Source organism: Gorilla gorilla, chromosome 19, assembly GCF_029281585.2.
Source record: "Gorilla gorilla gorilla isolate KB3781 chromosome 19, NHGRI_mGorGor1-v2.1_pri, whole genome shotgun sequence".
Classification (NCBI taxonomy): domain Eukaryota; kingdom Metazoa; phylum Chordata; class Mammalia; order Primates; family Hominidae; genus Gorilla; species Gorilla gorilla.
The window spans coordinates 102,945,298-102,966,266 of record NC_073243.2 but is presented as its reverse complement, the minus strand read 5'-3'; the positions used below and the strand labels follow the sequence as shown (position 1 = coordinate 102,966,266).

General features: G+C 39.6%; 1 protein-coding gene across 3 annotated transcripts in view; it reads right to left on the bottom strand.

Annotated features, from left to right (window-relative positions):
- The window catches only part of SEMA5A (semaphorin 5A), a 512,105-nt gene that overhangs the window by 95,092 nt on the left and 396,044 nt on the right, over positions 1 to 20,969 (bottom strand). For all 3 annotated transcript variants that reach the window (XM_031003381.3, XM_055367948.2, XM_055367947.2), the window contains one exon: positions 12,143 to 12,260. In XM_031003381.3, coding sequence (XP_030859241.2) covers positions 12,143 to 12,260 — 118 coding nt within the window. The remainder of the gene's footprint in view (positions 1 to 12,142; positions 12,261 to 20,969) is intronic.

Here is a 20,969-nt window from a genome sequence, read left to right as displayed (position 1 = left end):
CATGGGGCACAGCCTTACATCACATGCCCAGAAACCAGCAAACAGATCTCTCCTCAGAAAGGCAATGGGAAGAAGGCCTAAGTCTAAGCCTCCTGTTTTGGTTGTTGTTGTTTTTGAGATGGAGTCTTGCTCTGTTGCCCAGGCTGGAGTGCAGTGGTGTGATCTTGGCTCACTGCAACCTCCACCTCCCAGGTTCAAACGATTCTCATGCCTCAGCCTCCTGAGTAGCTGGGACTACAGGCACCTGCGACCACACCAGCTAATTTTTATATTTTTAGTAGAGACAGGGTTTCACCATGTTGGCCAGGCTGGTCTCGAACTACTGACCTCAAATGATCAGCTCTCCTTGGCCTCTCAAAGTGCTGGGATTACAGGCATGAACCACCATGCACGGCCTCCAAACCTCCTAATATTAATATGGAAACTTAAGCATCCTTGAGAAAATCTGACCAAGGAAGACCTTTGGTGATGAGTGAACCGCATACTTTCACCTTGCCCTCTGCAGCTGGCTGCACCCCTCCTCCTCTGCCAGAGTTCTCTTCCAGAACCATCCACTACCATCGGAAAGACTCATTGTCCTCACATGAAACAACTCACAGGAAAGAACTCTATGTACCATACAGTTCATTCTCTTCGGGATACACACTATACCCATACTTCGCCATTTCAGAATAATGCTGACACCATACTTTGTGGGTAAAAATATAGGCAAACTTTACTTTTGATTCATCATTGACCCAAATACAATAGGAACTAACATGAAAAGTGTTCGTTGTTTTTGACATGACCGGTTGGCCAAATCTAATTGCTATAATTATGACTATCCCTCCTTTCTAACCAACCCTCTAACATTTTCTATGCAGTAAGGTGGATGGAATTGGGAATTTCCTTCCATACCTGGCTATTTATGTAAGAAACTGTGGCAAAAGGGACGGAATGGAGCTGCACCATCTGTTAGAGCAATTCTTTTCTTTTTGTAAATTTTACTTTAAGTTCTGGGACATATGAGCAAAATAATCAAGTTTGTTACATAGGTATATATGTGCCATGGTGGTTTGCTGCATCTATCAACCCATTACCTAGGTTTTAAACTCCATATGCATTCGGTATTTGTCCTAATGCTCTCCCTCCCCCTCACAACCCACCCTCCAACAGGTCCCGATGTGCGATGTTGCCCTCCCTGTGCCCATGTGTTCTCATTGTTCAACTCCCATTTATGAGTGAGAACATGCAGCACTTGGTTTTCTGTTAGAGCAATTCTAAGTGATACACTGGATCCTACCCAAGAGGAAAATATCCCCATTTCCAAGGTCCCGGTGGCCTCCTTATTGGCTAAGATGAAAAGACAGCGCCTACTCTGATCATGAGGTTCTCTGAAGACCATAGAGCTTTCTTGGAGAACCAAGCCTTGCATGACAACGTGACTCAAGCCACTAATATAGAAGATTCTGCTGTTAAAGAGGCAAAGACCCTACCATTTGGGATTTTCAACATTCTCCTTTCACCTCTTTATCAGCCCTCCCTCTTGTCTCCAGCCAAAGGATTCCTGTGTCAGTGGATAACAGGTCACTTTCACTGTGAGCAAACGCAGTTCCTATGCTTACACATCCTCGCCTGCTTTCACATCCAGACTCCTGCTTGCTGTGCAAACGTTGCTAGTATTGCTTTGACTGTCAAAAGCATGTCTCTTGTTCATGGAGCCAGCCTCAAGCAATAACGGTGGTCAGACAGAATATTTGCATCATAGTTACACAATATATAGGTCTGTACTATTTTGACTTTTTGCAGTGTGGGCCCAGTTAAGAAACCTTCTAGGGCTGCCGAAGGCCCCAGCAGACACCACCATGGGAGCTGTGACCATCCTAAACCTGCAGGTGGGAGGGAGGACAGGGTGGCTGGAGCAATCCTTAGTTGAAGGGGGTAAGGGAATGATACCCCAGTCTCATTCCTCCTGCCCATGCCTCTCATTACCTGAGCCCAAGGTCACAAGACAACAAGGGAAAGAGGATCGGACATTGGATGTGAGGAAGGTCAGACCCTTGAGGCAGAGAGTTAGTGGGGAGGGAGACTGTTTGAGGGGTTCTCTGGGACATTTGGTCATCCTTTGCCTCACTTCTCTATGAAGGTGTAACAGCTCCAAGAGTTCATCTTGCCCTCCACTCAGAAAGCCAAATGCACTGGAAACAACAGGAATGACAGCAAAAAAAAAAAAAAAAAAAAAAAAAAAGAGCTGAATTATTACAGGGCCAGGCAAGTGAGGAGAACAGAAAGAAACTCCTCAAGCCTGACTCCCTGAGAATTCAGAGGCTAGGGGTTTTTGAGGGTACTTTCGCAGGCCGGGGTGGGGAACTGAAACAGTTGATGAAATCACAGCGGTGTTCAAACTGCCTTCAGGCAGCTGAGTCAGTTCCTGAGAGGGGGTCTCGGACTACAGGGCGGCTTTTGGTCAGCTGAAGTGCTAAATCTGAAAAATATCTCAAAGACCACTTCTTTAGGTTTCACAATTGCAATGTTATCTATAGGGGTAAGTTAGAGAAGTTATAAATCTTGTGACCCCTGGTTACCTGAATCTGCGGTAAACAGCTTAAAGAAAAGCAGGCTAAATGTCAGCAGGTCATTGTCCATGCCTATTCTTCAGCAAAGTTCAAGCCCTTACCATTGTGAATACAGTTTCAATCTCTGAATATGAGGACAGGGAGGTAAGTTTTCCTTGCCTCAAAATTTAACCATAAACTAAATTCCTCTCACAGTTATCTTGGCATTGGTCTCTGTGTTATTATATGCAAAACAAAATTACATAAAACAGTTTAGCCTGCAACGTTAAAAGCAAGGTGGAATCAGTCACGCTGGAATTCTCTCATCACTTCTAATTCTGCAAAGGCTGTTTCAGAGGTGTGAGGGGTCATTCAGGTTGGGATGCTATGGAGGTCAAAGCAGTTCTATCTTGGATGCTAATCCACCATGTTGACTTCTGATTAACCCAAGTTCTGGGAATGCCTCTAAGATTTCCAGTTTACCTATTGTTCCTTGTGTAAGAGCATGTACTTAGTGCAAACACTGCCCTTCAGCAAATTCCTAGGCATTCCCTCTGAAGCACATATACACTTTCCCTATGGCACATAAGCCCTGGGAATAATGGCATGGAGACCTACCTGTCCTGCAGCTGCCCAAGAGCATATTTCTCTCTGTAAGTTCCCAATAAACTCACCCTGTACCGACAAACTGACTTTGTCTGCCTCACTCTTTGGTTTCTTGGGTCCTTCTGTGTTTGGGGGTTTATTTGCACATACGTCCCTTTCATGAAGCAGATGCATTTGTGATTTTTTTGAAGGTTTATAAATCCCCCTAATATTAATCGGAAACATTTGACATGGCAGAATTGGGACAAATTAGAGAATTTGAGGCAAAGAAGAGCTTTCCAAGCCCCTTTGGTCTCCATTTTCTCATCTAAAATACAAAGGAAATGACCAGGGAGGTTCCTAGGATCTCCTTAGCTCTAAGAGGTCATGAGGAAATCCTAAACTCATGATGATATAGATGATAGAAATATCTAAGACTGTGAGGCCAGAAGGAAGTACAATATGATGGTGACAACCGAATGAAGATGGAAACAGAGATCACTCAGAGTTCCAGTCCACGTGATTCCTTAAAATACTCTCCTGTCCTGGAGGGAACCTGAGAATTTCCACTTTTCCAAAGAGGCTAAGGTAGGGACACCAGCCAAGGTAAATGGATTTTTATGAAGAAAGTACTTTGAAAAAAAGAGGATTTGCATTCATTATGGGAATTATTCCTCACCATTGTGAGGTGGAGCAGAGGGAGGAGGAATCTATGGTGAGTTGGGTTGGCACCACCGGCCATGCTTCTGAACCTCAAACAGGACATATCTGAGGCCAGGGTTGAATCCTGACTAGGCTATAAGCCAATCATGGCAACCCCTTCAGTTGGGCCAGTGCTGGGTCTAGAAACCAACATGTGACCCAGTTCTGGCCAATGAGACTCAAGAGGACACTGCAAGAGGTTTCTAGAAACTATTTTCATTCAAATGAAGAGGAGGAAGATTTCTCTGCTCCTTCTCTTCCTTCCTGCTTTGGACATGGTTATGTGTGAATATGATACTTGGCAATCCTACTGCCATCTTGTGAGCAAGAGGAGAAGGCCTAGGGAATCAAAGACTTGCTCATCTGCTGTCCTGCCTGAATTTGGCAGCAGAATCAGCCCTGAAACTGCTGCCTCACGATGTACCACAGGATGAAAATAGTCCTTTATTAGGCCCTATTCACAGGAAATTTAATTACCATTAGGCATATACAGTCTATATGATTTAATCTCTTTATGCTATTTTTATAGAAAAATTAAACTAAGATTCATATGAATTTGATAATATCCCAAAGTTTCCCTAGCTAGTTATTTGGAAGATGTAATTTGAAGCACTGGTCTTCCTTTTCTCCACTGCCCCAGAGTTTCTCCACGTCGGCACTATTGACATTTGGGCTGGATAATTTGTTGTAGGGGCTGCCATGTGCATAACAGGATGTTTAGTGACACCCCTGGCCTCCACCCACTGGATGCCAGTGCCCTATCACCCCCAGATGTGACAACCCAAAATGTCTCCAGACATTGCTAAATGACCCTGGGGGCAACTTTTTTCCTGATTGAGAGCCACTGCACCAGACATTCTTTGTTCGTTTTCTTTTGGCCTAGCATGAGTTAGTAGGGTCTTAAGCAAAGAGATGCTATAAATGTTCTCTTTCCAAATATATGAATCAGCAAAAGAGGAGCTCATAAGAAAGGCACAGGGAAATAGAGGAAGAACTTGAAATAAGTGATGGCTAATGAAAGAATGAAGAGGAAAGAGGCAAATAAAATAGAGCAGAAACAGTTACCAAACCCTGGAAACAAAAGGAACTGCATTGGGCAAATCATAGTGAGAACACACAGCAATTGCACTCTGGCAGGGTAAGAATGTGAGATTCAGTTTCTGGCCACGGCCGGAGTAATTGAAGACTTTAAGGGCAGCGTTTTCAATCCAGGATCACTGTAGTTGGTTCTACTACATTTCAGAATGAGGACTTGCAATCCTTAGAAAAGTACATGGGTCTTTGGGTGCAGGTTCTCTGTGTTGCATTTAAGCACTTGCTCATTTTGACCCTGAGTATATTCGTGTAAGAATCTGCCTAGAAAGCAGATCCATGAATAACAGTCTAAGTTCTGTGGCTTTACTTTTTCATATGAATAGGTATTTTTATATTTTCTTAGGCTTCCTTAAACAGACATCAGACATATATCTAGAATAAATTATCTGTAGTTGTGCTATCTTCTAGATTTCTGCAATGCAACTTTCTATTAGGGGTATGTGTATTATACTACTTAATATATTAGACCTTAGCGAGACATATACCATGTAGTGGTAGTTTCGTGTATGCCAGGCACTGTGCTTTACATGTATTAACTCCTTGAATCTTCAACACATCTGTAGCACCTACAGCCCATTCTACAGATATGAAATGGGCTGAGATATGATAAGTAAGTTGCTCAAAGTCACTCTGGTTGTAAAAGACCCAAGAATCAAACAAGCTAGTCCAGAGCCTATGATCTCAACCACTTCATTCTGTAAAGTAATTTGTAGATCCTTCTTTGGTAAGAGTCTCAAAGAAATTAGCTTCAAGTAATTTTACCCCCAACTCTGTAATAGCAAATTTCCCTTCATCTAGGAAATAGCAGGTTTCCAAGTGCTAGCTAAGGAAGATTCAATTTTGTTACCAAGCACCATCTACAATCCTATATTTCATTTGTTCATGTCCATTTCATTAATTTCAACTGACCAAGGATGTAGATGCATTTGGTGAGTGCAGAGGTCCCTGGAGCTCATCTTTAGATTCTTACTGTATTCCAACCACTATTGTTTCACGACTTAATTGAAGTCTTATTTTTCTATTCTGATATTTTTCAAAAATTAAAAAAAATCTTCCTTTTTAAAATTTTCATGTACATTTTGCCATAGAATGTAACAAAACAGAATGTTAGATATGCTCCTCGGGAAAGCTTGTCTCATGCTATGCTATCAACTAAGTAGCATCCCTAAGCCTATCTCTGCAAATGAGTTACACAGGAAATGCAGTGCCTCCAAAAAGAACTAAGCTGAAGCACTGTGCAGCCTCTGATAGGATGGGTGAACTGAGGCAATAGTTATCTAATACCTCTGAGCCCCACCTCTTCCATTTATAAAATGGAAGCAAAAATATCCATCCCTGGGGATCACAGTGAATATTAAATGAGATAATCCATTGAAAGTTGCCTCACATGGCACTGAGCACATGTTCCAGACATACAAGTAAACCTTAGTTCTCTTTTCTTTCTCTTATATTAAGATTCTATCACAAAATTCAGAAATAATCCTCACCTACTCTCTAAGCATCATCTGTTGGTGATGACTGTGTCACCCCTGCTTTGGAAAGACATTGAGAGATTAGAAGGGCATTATCCTGAAGATTAGGTATAATGTCAAAAATGTTGAATTTAAATCCTGGTTTCTTTCCCAGTGCAGTTTTGGAACATTTGATAAACCCCTTAGACTATAGTCTATGGTACTGCCATCTAAAAGAGGGCTCTGGGCTTGATCATTGCTAAAATCCCCTTTTATTCTAAAGACACTAACTACATAATGGCATTGAGAAGAATCCTGTTATTAGGAGACCCCTAAGTGTTTATTTGCTCTTTGTATTTTGTTAGTTATTACATGATGTATAGCTCATTTTGCATTTCTGTAAAGGAATACCTGAGGCTGGGTAATTTACCAAGAAAAGAGTTTTATTTTGGTCACAATTTTGCAGACTGGCCAAGAAGCATAGTGCTGGCATCTGCCTCTGATCCTACAAAGCTTACAATTATGGCAGAAGGTGAAAGGGGAGCAGATGTGTCACATGGTGAGAGAGAGAGTGAGAGATGCTAGGGTCTTTAAAACAACCAACTCTCGGCTGGGTGCGGTGGCTCACGCCTGTAATCCCAGCACTTTGGGAGGCCGGGGCGGGTGGATCACGAGGTCAGGAGATAGAGACCATCCAGGCTAACATGGTGAAACCCTGTCTCTACTAAAAATACAAAAAATTAGCCGGGTGTGGTGGTGGGTGCCTGTAGTCCCACATACTCAGGAGGCTAAGGCAGGAGAATGGCATGAACCCAGGAGGTGGAAGCTACAGTGAGCTGAGATCTCGCGATTGCACTCCAGCCTGGGCGACAGAGCGAGACGCCATCTCAAAAACAAAAAAACAAAAAAACAAAAAAAAACAAAAAAAAAACTGTCATGTGAGCAATAGAGCAAGAAGGCAGTCATTACTGAAGAGAGGGAATCCAGCCATTCATGAGAGATTCGCCCCCATGACCTAAACACCTCCCACCAGGTCCCAACTCCAACACTGGGGATCACATTTCAACATCATATTTGTGGGGAGTGAACATGCAAACTATAATACATGATGCATTTTGGAATAGGGACTCATTACATCATATGGTACCCTGGTCATCATGTATCCACAAAGGGTGTGGATGGTATTCATGCATAAATAAAACTCAAGTAGATTCCTAAGACTATGCTACCCTTGTTAAACAACATTATGATTTATGCAGGACATATATATTATTCTAATCAGTCTAGATATGCCAATTTAGATTTTACTGATGTACTTCAAATCTCTTAAACTGAGAGTAATGTTTTCAATTACAATTTTATAAGCAAACAGAACATTAATCAATATGTCAGTAAACTATTGCCCTGTCATCTGTACTATAGAAACCCATAAACATTTTTAAATAGGGATCCCTCTGTAGAAAATAAGTCTTCTTTAAGTCCCTAATTCCCTAGAAAGATTTATTGGGGGTCCCTTATCCAATTCAAACTCTCTGGGTAGCAGAGGATTTAAGCCACTGCCATGGCCTGAATGTGCTCCTTCCAAATTCAGGTGTTTCCAGTGTGATACTATTAAGAAGTGGAATCTTGAAGAGGTGATTAGGTCAGGTGGGCTCCTACCTCAGGAATGGGTTTGGTACCCTTATAAAGATTTGTGACAAGGCAAGTTGGCTGTCTCTTGCCCTCCCAACTTCTTCTAGGCGGGACACACCAAGAAGCCCCTCACCAGACTAAGTAGTGGTACCTTGATCTTAGACTTACCAGCCTTCAAGACGATGTGAAATAAATTTCTGTCCAATTTAAATCACTCAGCCTTATGTATTCTGTTGTAGCAACATAAATGGTCTAAGACAGCCATAAGTCACAGCCACTGTATGAAGTTTGACTAGAACACTAACTTTGGGAAACTCAGTTGTGCTATGTCATTGATCCAAGGTTTGTGAAGGTTTACTTGGGAGGGTCACACACAAGAGGGTCTGAGGTTGACTCACCATCATCAATATTCCTGTAACTCTTATTGCACTCAATGTAACAGGATCTCCTGTCTTTCATTATGCAGCTTGCACTTTTACATGAGGTATAAGATATTTGGTCTCATTCAAAAATCCCTCAGCTTATAAAGCTTAATTTCATTTGGATAGAGATACATACCTCTATGATCTATATATGTAGAGGTAGGTAACAGTGTTTACTGATTGCAAACTTCCCTCTGCTTTTTTTGTATTTTACCATCTCTAAAATAAACTGGCATCTTGCAATCCATGAGAGTGTTTTTTGTTGTTGTTGTTTCTTAGCAACATATAAAGCAGTGGCACACATCACAACCAGTGGCATATCAGAAATGATTATATATGATAGATTTGCCCAACAAAATTAAGCCCTTGTTCCATTTCAGTTAAAAAATAACGTGGAAGAGAATTACATTTCAATAGTTTTTTTTAAATACCTAACTTAATACTGCTGTATATTAATGCAAATCATTTACATCTAGGTCATCTCCTTCTAAGAGATAGATTTTTAGAAAGAGACGTATAGTTAGATAATATGAATTTCTCATTTTCAAAATGGTAGCCTATATAACCCAGAAATATATATGGTTTCCTTTCCTGTGTTTTGCTCAAAATGACATAATTTATTGTCTTTTGTTGCTTTCTTTGTATATGCTTAACTTATCTAAAATGTATCTTGATATGTGATAAAATACATTGGGTGGGATGACAGAGATAGTTTTGTGTAATGAAATACCCTGTCATCAGAAGAAGCAGACCTTGTAATGAGTGTTTTGCTGACTGAGAGCCAGATATCACATCTCAGCTTTATTTTTGAAAGCAGAGATGGTAGAGGAGGCAGCCTTGACACCATGGCAGATCCTTGTTACCTTCTGATCTTACTTGTTAAAAACTCAAGTAAGGTCAGAAGGCAACAAGGACCTCAGGTCCTCTCAGTAGCAGGAAACAACTTTAGTGACCATCCTCTCTTCACTTCTGAAATATTAAATCTTTCCTTTTCTTTCTTTCTTTTTTTTTTTTTTTGAGACAAGTCTTGTTCTGTTGCCCAGGCTGGAGTGCAGTGGTGATATGCTTTGGCTCTGTGTCCCCACCTAAATCTCATCTCAAACTGTAACCCCCACATGTCAAGGGTGGAACCTAGTGGGAGGTAATTGAATCATGGGGGTGGTTTCTCCCATTCTGTTTTCCTGATAGTGAGGGAGTTCTCACAAGATCTGATGGTTTAAAAGTGAGTTTCTCCTGAACTCTCTCTCCTGCTGACTTGTGAAGAAGGTGCATGCTTGCTTCTTCTTCACTTTCTGCCATGATTGTAAGTTTTCTGAGGCCTCTTCAGCCATGCAGAACTGTAAGTCAATTAAATCTCTATACCTTACAGTCTAGGTATTTCTTCATAGCCGTGTGAAAGCAGACTAATACAAGTGGCATGATCTCGGTTCACCACAGCCTCAAACTCTTAGGCTCAAGCAATCCTCCCACATCAGCTACCAGAGTAGCTGGAACTACACGTATGCACCATCATGCCTAATTAAATTATTTTACTTTTCTGTAGAGTCAGGGCCTTGCTATGTTGCCCAGGCTGGTCTCAAACTCTTGGTCTCAAGCAATCCTCCTGTCTCAGCCTCCTAAAGTGCTGGGTTTACAGGCATGAGCCACTGTGCCCAGCCAACTCTCCATTTAATGACTAAAGACATATACAATACATACATTCATTATAAACCAAGTGCGTGGGTGTGTATTTCTGGCCCATGAACTCCAGCCCACAAACACTAGAGCATGGAGGGAAAGCCCTTCTAGATTGAGGGTCCCACGGGGAAAAGCTGCCTACTGGGAAGCTCCCATTACAGATACTAATAATTACATAATTAGTATCTCTCAGATATATACTAAAACAACTCTGGGTCCTAGACAATGGCCTTATTACTTAAGAAACACAGCTATTATCTTGTGCCTTTTTTATGATTAAAAATGCAAGATCAAAGATCTACAAGAAGATTTGCTGATTCTTCCAAAGTGTATGTCTGTACTTTGGAACCACATTTCAGGTATTAAACATTATGTTTTATCAAGCTGCAAAGAATGAAAGGTGAGTACCCTTGTGTTCTTAGTATTTTTCAGAAATAGGAAGGGACTTAGAACAAACAATGACATTTTTCTAACCATTTTAAAGGGATTTTGCAGAAAAATTGGCTACTAAAATAATAGATCTGAAGTTAAATAATCACGAGGACCCACAGCTAATCCTACTAGGAAGCTTTCCAGAGCCTAGATGTGGTGATGCACACACTGTTACAGTGAAGGCCCCTTGATTTGATGCCAACATTTGGCAAATGACATTGGTTTGAATAGCCCCAGACTTCCTTGCTTCGTCCTGTCTGGTTTCTGGTTTTCCGACTTTCTTTTTTTTTTTTTTTTTTTTGAGACGGAGTTTCGCTCTGTCGCCCAGGCTGGAGTGCAGTGGCACGATCTCGGCTCACTGCAAGCTCTGCCTCCTGAGTTCACGCCATTCTCCTGCCTCAGCCTCCCAAGTAGCTGGGACTACAGGCGCCCACCACCACGCCTGGCTAATATTTTGTATTTTTTAGTAGAAATGGGGTTTCGCTGTGTTAGCCAGGATGGTCTCGATCTCCTGACCTTGTGATCCACCTGCCTCGGCCTCCCAAAGTGCTGGGATTACAGGCATGAGCCACCGTGCCTGGCCTGGTTTTCCAACTTTCAAGCTGAAGGACAGGCTTTATGAATATGTGGTTGAGATAACAGAAAGGGTAAGTTCTTTGGTGGGAAACAGGCTGACTGTTGCGACGCCTTCGCAGTTCTAAAGCATGGAAGAAACAGCAAGGAGTTCACACACTGAATGTGCCACACCTCTGTCTTGCAGAGATACAGCAGAACTGATGGGCAGAGATCAGCAGTTTTGTAAAGGCAACATGAGTTATGACTTTTCCATTATATGGAAGTTAATAACTGTTGTTCATATTCTATGAGATCACATAAGAGAATTTAAGATGATTTGATGAAATGTTCTAAAGGCCAAAAACCCTCCAAAAACAAACAAACAAACAAAAAAAAAGCAAAAAATATTCTAAGTACTGGTTCCTATAAACGTGGACCCAAACACATATATCAGCAAAGGAAACCATGAAATGTGCTTTTCTTGGATTCAGTCTGGCTCTCAATACAGGTGAGTTTCTCCTCATTCCATAGAGTCCTCTATGGGAACGCACACTAGGCGGTCTCTTCCAGACCTTCCTGTGACCTTGAACAGGATCTACCGGTTGGCCCCACATGAAGGTGAAAGTAATATCCTTTAGTTTATTCTTTTCTCATCTTTCCTTATGTCAGCCTCTGGAATTATATCTCCCAAAAGAAATCTGTGGGTGTGGAAGTTTCTCTTTTATTAGTGCTGTAAGGGGCAAAATAGTCCACACCAAACTCTGGAGGGGGAAAAAAAAATCCAAGAATAAAACAGAAACCATAAACTCCATTATCAAATCAACACAGTTTTCTGTGAAGACATTTCTCTTCAAACAGACAAAAAAACCTATAACAGCATTCCACGTGGCCCTGTGCAAGCCAAGAGCCGAGTGATCTGAGAGAGCACAGACTGGGTTTGCAAAAAAGGTTCTCATATGAAAAGGTGCAGACAGCATGAGAGTGTGATTGAGGATCGCCAGGGGAGCATGGCTCCCGTGGGCAGCATTTTCAGAGGATGGAGAAGGTGGGCACTCACCGGACACGCAGAGATGCTCTGTTCCCACTGCGTCATGCTCAGGCTCTCCTCCAGGCTTGTGCATTTCTTCATTACCACGTCCCAGCCACAGTAAGGGTCCTGGGCCCCAATGCAGGTGCTGGAAACACACACCAAATGGTCAACAGAAAGGTCGCTTTACCCACGATAAGATACACAAGACAAGGCGAACCTGTCCCTTGGCAGAGAGGTATGGGATTTCTTACATATGAAGCCCAATGGGTATTTAGGCTGCACACTGGAGAGCACAGCTATCTGCACACTCCAGTAAGTACCTAATATTAAATCATTTACACAGACATTTTGAAAAATCTGTTTTAATCTAACATACATGACAGATGACTAAAGATGAGCCAACAAGAGCATTTTGCTGTCATAAATAGTGCTAAAATCAAGATTCTACAATGTTCAAAAACAATATAGCTGTGATCACCACTACCGTCACCATTATCATCCGCCTCCTCTTTACAACACGTATTATTTGTTTAACACCTACTATCATATTAACTATAATACAAACTATCATAGCATGCAGACACTTAAACGATTTGATAGGCAGGTTTTATTTACCGTTACCATCACCATAATCATCATCGTTATTACCACCACTTTATTGATGAGAAAACTGAGGCACAGAAAATCTGAGAAATTAGCCCAACAACATGCATATACATCCAAAACTCTTCAACATGAATAGTTCAAACTCAAAAAATAGGAGCATCTTTCATTTGTTTACTGTAGCTTAAAAGTATTAAAATTTTCAATTTAATAGTAATTTCATATAGTTGTGTCTATAATATCCTACATATGATATCAGAAGTATTGTAGATGGCAGATATTCTCTTTTTAACTTTGTCTAAATGAAAGAGTTCATACACTACATGGGCATTATTAGATGAGGGCTGTGGCCTTTACATTATAAAGACAAGCAAAGGTAAATGAGGGAGGACGAAGACAGAGATGATAGCGATGGAGCCAGAAATATACAGAAGATAATGTCATGGGCACGCAGGACATTGAACCTGGGAATTCTGTGAATGCACCAAGAAGTTGGAGGGGCAGGAAGCAGATGTGAGGAAAGAGAGACAATGCCAGCATGGAGGTGCTAATGACCCCTCTTAGAGGCAGGATAGTACTTACAGTGAGGGAGGTCCTGTTACAAACTAGTCAAGGACTAGAAATCTGGTAGGACCAGAAATCATGGCTTAACCATCAACCCTGTCAGCAGGGAGGTAGCGTAAGTAAGTAATGATGAGTTGTTCATACTTATAATACAAAATAATCATTGTTAAAACACCAAATGTATTAATCATATATAAAGCAGTTTTCTAAGAATGTGACTTATATTTGGTCATTTAAACCCCATGACAATCTTATAAATACAGTACCTCAATTAGGCACTACATTGACTGTCGCTTTGAAATGAAGAAACTGAAGGAGGGAAAGATCGATTTGAAGGCTGTACAGCTAGGGAAGATATGTTTACAGTTGATAAATCTACTGATATGCAGTAAGTTATTACACAATTATCATTTATTAATTACCTAAAGAAGTGTAAATGATTTAAAAAGCTGTTTCTCAGAAGTAGGGCTAGGTTGGGGTACAAAAACGTATGAAACAACTACCTGTTCCTATAACCTCATTAAAACTCCTTGATATGCGACCATATGCAGACATGACTTCCATTCAAAAATACAAACAAGGCAGTTATAAAGGACAAGGGGAAAGCCTATTTCCCTAGTAGTAGGTACTGTTTATACTAACTCACATATTCTGCAGATATTTTATCCATACATATAAGCATGCTTGTGTGCACATATCTATATATACACATATATATTTTGTTATTGTTTATAGGCAAATATATGTTTTATATAATAATGATATGCAATACACACAAATGTGATTGTGCACGTGGTTTCGCATTTTGCTTTCTACAACCAATAATCTATTGTTGCACTATTCTTGTCAATAAATATAGCTCTATCTTTCTCCCTTTAACAGCTGTATAGTGCTCCATTTCTTTGATGAACCAACATTTATTTAAATTTCCCCTTCATTTTATTGTATTTATTTTATTTTCAACTTTTTATTTCCATAGGTTATTGGGGAACAGGTGGTGTTTGGTTACATGAGTACTTTTGTGGTGATTTATGAGATTTTGGTGCACCCATCACCCAAGCAGTATACAATATCCACTGCATCCAATTTGTGGTCTTTCATCCCTCACCGCCTTTCTACCCTTTGTCCCTGAGTCCTCAAAGTCCATTGTGCCATTCTCATGCCTTTGCATCCTCATAGCTTAGCTCCCACTTATGAGTGAGAACATGCAACGTTTGCTTTTCTATTCCTGAGTTACTTCACTTAGAATAATAGTCTCCAATCTCATCCAGGTTACTGTTAATTTATTCCTTTTTATGGCTGAGTAGTATTCCACCATATATATGTATCACAGTTTCTTCAACCTCTCCTTGATTGATGGGCATTTGGGTTGGTTCCACATTTTCACAATTGTGAATTGTGCTGCTATAAACATGCATGTGCAAGTCCCTTTTTTCATATAATGACTTCTTCTCCACCAGATAGATACCCTGTAGTGGGATTGCTGGATCAAATGGTAGTTCTACTTCTAGTTCTTTAAGGAATCGCCACACTGTTTTCCATAGTAATTGTACTAGTTTACATTCCCACCAGCAGTGTAAATTTCCCCTTTAAAATTATTAACTTTACCCTTTAAAAGCAAGGCTGCTGTGCTCATTTTTGTATGGGTTTTCTATATGATAAAATTTTATTCATGTAACTGTTGAGTCAAAAGTTATGGGCATTATTAAATTTGGACCAACCAACAATATGGGAGTGCCTCTGCTGCCTCACCCTGTTACACACTGGATGTTACCATATTTTTTAACTCACCCAAACGGTGAGTCTTTCAGAAAGCTGGTATATGAAAAAAATAGAATTTCCCAATTGTCTGTTTTCATTTCTTTCAGTTGTGTCTTAGGTTAAGGCTTAGCATAGATGAATATACTTTTTAAACATTTGCATTTTCCATGTGTAAACTTCCCATCCATATCCAATTCCTGATTTGATCTCTTTCATGAGTCATTCATTTTATTACATGGTCACTGGAAGGGGTGATTTTTGCATTAAAATGCAGCCCTCTCTGAGTAATATTTTCCCTGTTTGACATTTTTTTCTTGAGATATACATGTTATAAGATTTTATGCAGTAAAACTTACGAACACTTTTCTTTATAGCATCTAATGTGTGTTCCATGTTAAGATCTTTCTCACTTAAATCTTCCCAACTTAAAGATTAAGCATCAAACATTATAGAAAGATTAAAGATTATAGAAACATCACTCCCCCAATTCCTTCTGATTCTTCTACGGTATCATTTTTTGGCTCCCTATCCTTTATCTGCTTGAAATGTATTTTTCTCCTCCTCATAAACAAACAAACAAATCAAAAATCACAAATACATATTAAAAAATCTAAACATCTCAAACCCCACACAAAACAAACAAATTCAGGTGTTAGAGGAAGAGTAATAGATGTGAGTATGGTTTCTTTTCCCGTTATTCAAATGACATCCTTTTCAAATACTACAAGTTTATAACAGACAGTGTGAGCATAAGCATTTCAAAATCTCTAGCTTTGGGAATATGATTCCCAATAATGTACTATTTTAAATAAAAAATTATTTCAATGATCAGTCTCATTGAATAAAACTTGAACCTGTATTTTTATTGTAGAAAACACATAAAAATTTTCTCAATTCTCAAGACACGCAATTGATTTAATAACACTTTTTTTGTGCAGGGAATAGAGAAGATGAGAATAAACTATCACAACCAATGACTAAGACCATGAAACGTGTGCATTTATTATCCAGGTGTCAGCAATTTCTTCCTGAGTAACTTTGCATGTGCAGTGTTGTTCTGTAGAAAAATACCCAGAGGAAGTTGCTGGAAATCTGGAGACCCTTCAAGTGCAACTCATGAGACAGACCCGGGTGGGGTTGAGTGCTAAGAGTCCTTCTGCTCCCTGCTGTGACTTCACCTGGCTGTGCCAATGAGATCGAATCTGAGAGTGTCTTCATCTTACTAAACTAGCCAAAAGTGACATATTTATATTTGCGGCTCCTATGGCAAACCTGAGAGTAATTCTTTTATTGACAAAATAACATAGTGTATATCACATATGGGAATTCTCTGTGTATGATTCTTCACACAGAGCAAAAGCATAGCGAGGCTACACTTAGAGATCATTCAAAAGGCCTGCATTCCTTTTCGTGTTTCTTATTAAAGCAACATGACCAGTAGGTAAAATTAAACCTCCAAAAAGGGAAAAATTCCACGGACTCCCCATGTTTACCCCAGACTTGCCATGCAAAGCTGCTTGGAGACTTAAAACAATGCCACAGTGTGAGAGGGAAGTATTTCAAGCTGTTTTAAATGGAAAGCTGCACGTAATAACATCTCTTTCTTCTGATGATGCCAATGGTTCTGCACGTTCTTAACATTACACTTATCCTTTAAAATGTTAAAATGTCTTTACAAACACAAATGCCCATTCAATAAAATATCATGTATATTTAAATATAATTTCCTCATGCAAAATATTTTACACCATGGGCAAAATTCTGATGAGATCTACCTTTATTCTAAATTATGTCTTAAGAAAATCTATTACACAATTTTATTTTTGGAAGCTGGATCTCTTTAAGAAACTGTGGAAAATCATGGGTTTCCAATTAATGCAGCCATTGTGAAAGTGGCTTTTCTGTATTCCACTTTGAAAATGTTTTTCCTTGTGTGATAAATATTTTTAATAAAAGTTTTAGCTTGATTTAATTGTTCCAAATTATAAACATCTGTCATAGCATCATTTTGGACCCCATAAATATATTCTGTTCAAATATAATTATCAGCATTCAATTTTAAAATTTCCATAATGTGTTAATGACCTTACACTATTCTCATTTTACATATTACCCTGGTATTTGAAAGTATCTGAATTTAGATAAAAATGTTAGTCAGAATCCGAAGGTTTAATTTTTTTCGAAAACACACTTATTGAGGGTATTTTTTAGAGCTAAACATATATTTGGAGACAGGCCTTAATTCTAAAAAGCAGGATAAATGTCTACTTTCCTTTCCACATGACAATAATATCAATATATATCTAAATTATTTCTTTACATTCTAAAAATTTACAATTATGTTTTTTGTTAGTTGGAGTAACAGAAAAATAAGTTTATTCATTAAAATATTTTCACTGTATTTCTGAAAAGTTGAGATTTATTACTAAGTACAATTCCTCATGCCTATTAGATTATCTAAGTATCAGTGATGACTTTATCTGGCTTGTCACTGTCACACTAATTATCATTAGGTCAGTTTATTTTTGATATTAAGAATTTTTGCCATTTTGTTAATATAAAATGTATTCTTAAACATGGGATTTTAAAAGTGTTTCAATCATGTATCGATTCAGCACATACTTATGAGCACTTGCTATGAAGTCAACTTTGAAAGTGCTGGGTGTACCATGGCAAACAGACACTGTCACTGAGCTCCAAGAACTTACCATTTGGTTAAGAAAGTAAATATTAAATAGTTACATGATAAATATCAACAACCAGTTGCAAAGGAAGAATTCAAAGAGCCATAAGAGTCTGGTGAATCCCCACTTCGATGGGTGGGTGAGCCTTGGGTGAGAGGATATGTAGGGACTGGAACAAATGGGATGAACAGAAGTGACCCATTTGATAGGAGCCAGCAAGAACAGAACCTTTTTGCAGAGAGATCAGCTTGGGAAAAGCACTCAGTGGGGAGAGAACTTGGAGAGTTTGAAGAACTGGTAAAATGGAGGCTGGACTTGGGCTGAAGCTTGAGGAGAGAAATGGGCAGAGTCCTTGGGCCCCACTAAAGATTGAGGGTTTCCTTGCAAGTGTTGCATACTTTAAAGTGCTTCCCAAATACTGTGCAAGAGCCACACTTCAAACATCAATATTAATTTCTATTATCATTACAATGATTGTGGTAGTGATCAACCTGCCTATGAATTATCCCTTCCCTAATTCCTATGAAAATCTGTCTCATTCCTAAGCACCATGTTATCATACACTTCATAAGCTATTCTTTTACTTTAAGAGCTGCAATTAAAAACATTATCTGGCCAGGCACGGTGGCTCATGCCTGTGATCCCAACACTTTGGGAGCTAAAGGTGGGTAGATCATTTGAGGTCAGGAGTTCAAGACCAGCTTGGTCAACATGGTCTTGAACCATGTTCAAAAATAGAAAAATTAACCGGGCGTGGTGGCACATGCCATGTTGGGAGGCAGGAGAATCACTTCAACCTCAGAGGCAGAGGCTGCAGTGAGCTGAGATCATGCCATTGCACTCCAGCCTGGGTGACAGAGTGAGAATCCATCTCAGACAAAGAAACAAACAAATTATCTTATGAAAAATAAGACTGAAGAAAATTCCAAGTAGACAATAACCTTCCTGAGACATCCACAGATCCTTCAATTGGTAAATCCAACTAGAACATACATTTTCTTTGTTTTCCTCTTCTGCAAAACTAGAACAAAAATACCTATTCACAGGGCTGTTTGGAGAGTTATATCGTGCTGGACAGTATATAAAAAAGTTTTTTTTGAGATGGAGATGCATACAGTTGTTATAATTAGTCCCCAAGCACAATTTCAAGTTATTATACACTATGGACTTCTGAGGTAGTTGAAAACATTCTATATTGAAAATACTAAGTCCAGTAATAATTCACATTACATGCTATGATTTGTAGGTGAAATTAATGTACTTGATTTCAATTAGTGGTTAACTTTTCATACTTTTCATGTATTAAAAACTACTCGGCTTAACATTAAATAACACTGATCAAATACAATGGCTGTTTTTTACATTTCATTTTGCACTTAATATTAAATATAAATAATTGACTTATACTGGCACTAACACTAAGCATACTAAGCATATGTTCTTTTAGTTAAAACCTTAATAGGCAAATATAACATTTCAATTTTCCTGAAAAATCTGTTTTAAAATTGAACAAGATTGATACACATTTTACAGTGAAGCATTTCAGGAAAATTGATAATTTAAAAAATAGTGATGGGATTAGATAGAGCACATTTGAAATAAGCAAGTCAAAAGTTCTTCCTGGATCTAGGACTTGTGATTAACTTGGTTTGCCAGCTTTGGTTTCTGACCTGATGCAGAGACCCCGTTCCACTCCCTCTTTAAGCACTGAATCCTGAGCTGTTTATCTTGACTTCCTTGTGGGCTTCAATCATTGTAAACTTTTCTCTAGAACAAATATAAAGTCTTTCTAGAAAGGCCAAGACTGCCTCCAGGACAAAGCCAAGAAAGGCAGCCTCTTCCATGGCTAGGATTGTACCAGGGGACCAAAACCAGGACAAACGGGGCACAGGGTGTTTCAATGGCCCAACATAAACCTTCCATGGTTCCACGATGTGGAAGTAACTCACCAGGAATGGCAACCAGAAACAGCCGTGTCTATGTGCTCAAGAAGAAAAGAAAATAATTACTGGTCACTTCATTCAGGGAGAAACCCACACCATTGGTATTCCACATTCTCTATTCCATAAGTAGGCATAATTATAGGTACCTCCAAAGTTCACCCTCCCCCAGTGTCCTCTCCCCTTGGCTAATTAAGATTTAAAATGAAGACACGATTACTTATTTGCTATATAACATGTTTTTCTTTTTCAAGAGAAACACTTCTGTGAAATAGGGTTTAAGGGTCAACAATTATGCCTGAAGAATGCAGAAGGTGTCAAGTAATACATTTTAATTTTTACTCAAAACCTTAAAAGGGCGTAAGTCCAGAGGGGAAAATATGTATTATTCTGTTTTCTTATAATTCACCTAACTTAACAGTTTGACTGCAATTGAGTGGAAGAGGTTCAATGCCAAGGAATTCTTCTGTGTAGTACAGCCCACCCCTCAGAAAGAACATTTGTCCCTCTCAGCGGGTAGTTACAGCAAGTGTGAGGTCTGCCTTGAATGTGGATTCTCTGGTGCCATCATGACTGCTGGGCAGCCGGTGACAGTGGTGAAGGCAAGCACCTAGCTCTCTTCACACTTGGCCTTGTGTAGCCTTCATCAGTGCCTGAATCCCAGTTGCTCTTGTGTGGATAGAGACATGTTCACTTGAGACAGGGAATTATTGCAAATCCACAGACAGATGCTCCCGCTGCTTGGATGAGGCCATGCTGACATCACTCACCCAAGCACATCATGTGGTCATGCTAGAGTCTCATGAACTGTTGATTTGCCCCGACAGAGTCAGGTAACAATTGAATGAAAGGAGAAGAATCCTCCTCTCAGACAACGTGAAGTTGTTTGAAGGCAGAGCAGCAAATGATTGGCTGGTCAGTTTACCTTCAGTTTAGTCCAGGGACCATGCGAAGTATATGTGGGCAAAGAAGGCGAACCACACATACAAGAGCAGTCTGTCCTTTTTACTTTTTTTTTTTCTTTTCCTTTCTTGTTTGTTCATTCACTTTTTATTTTGACTTACATCTAGGACAGAGGGAGACTTTGAATCCCAGCCTTCAACATAGTGTGTAGAAAGTGTAAAAGACCACTCACAGGCAATGCCAGCTCAGAAGGACCTGCATGAACTGAGTATAGTATTAAAACAGGAAAGGAACTATCTTGTGTCGAATTCTTATTATGTACCAGACCCCTAACATAGCCTCTCTCTCTTTATCTCAAATAACACACTCCTATGGAAACAGGGTTGAGAAATGGGATAC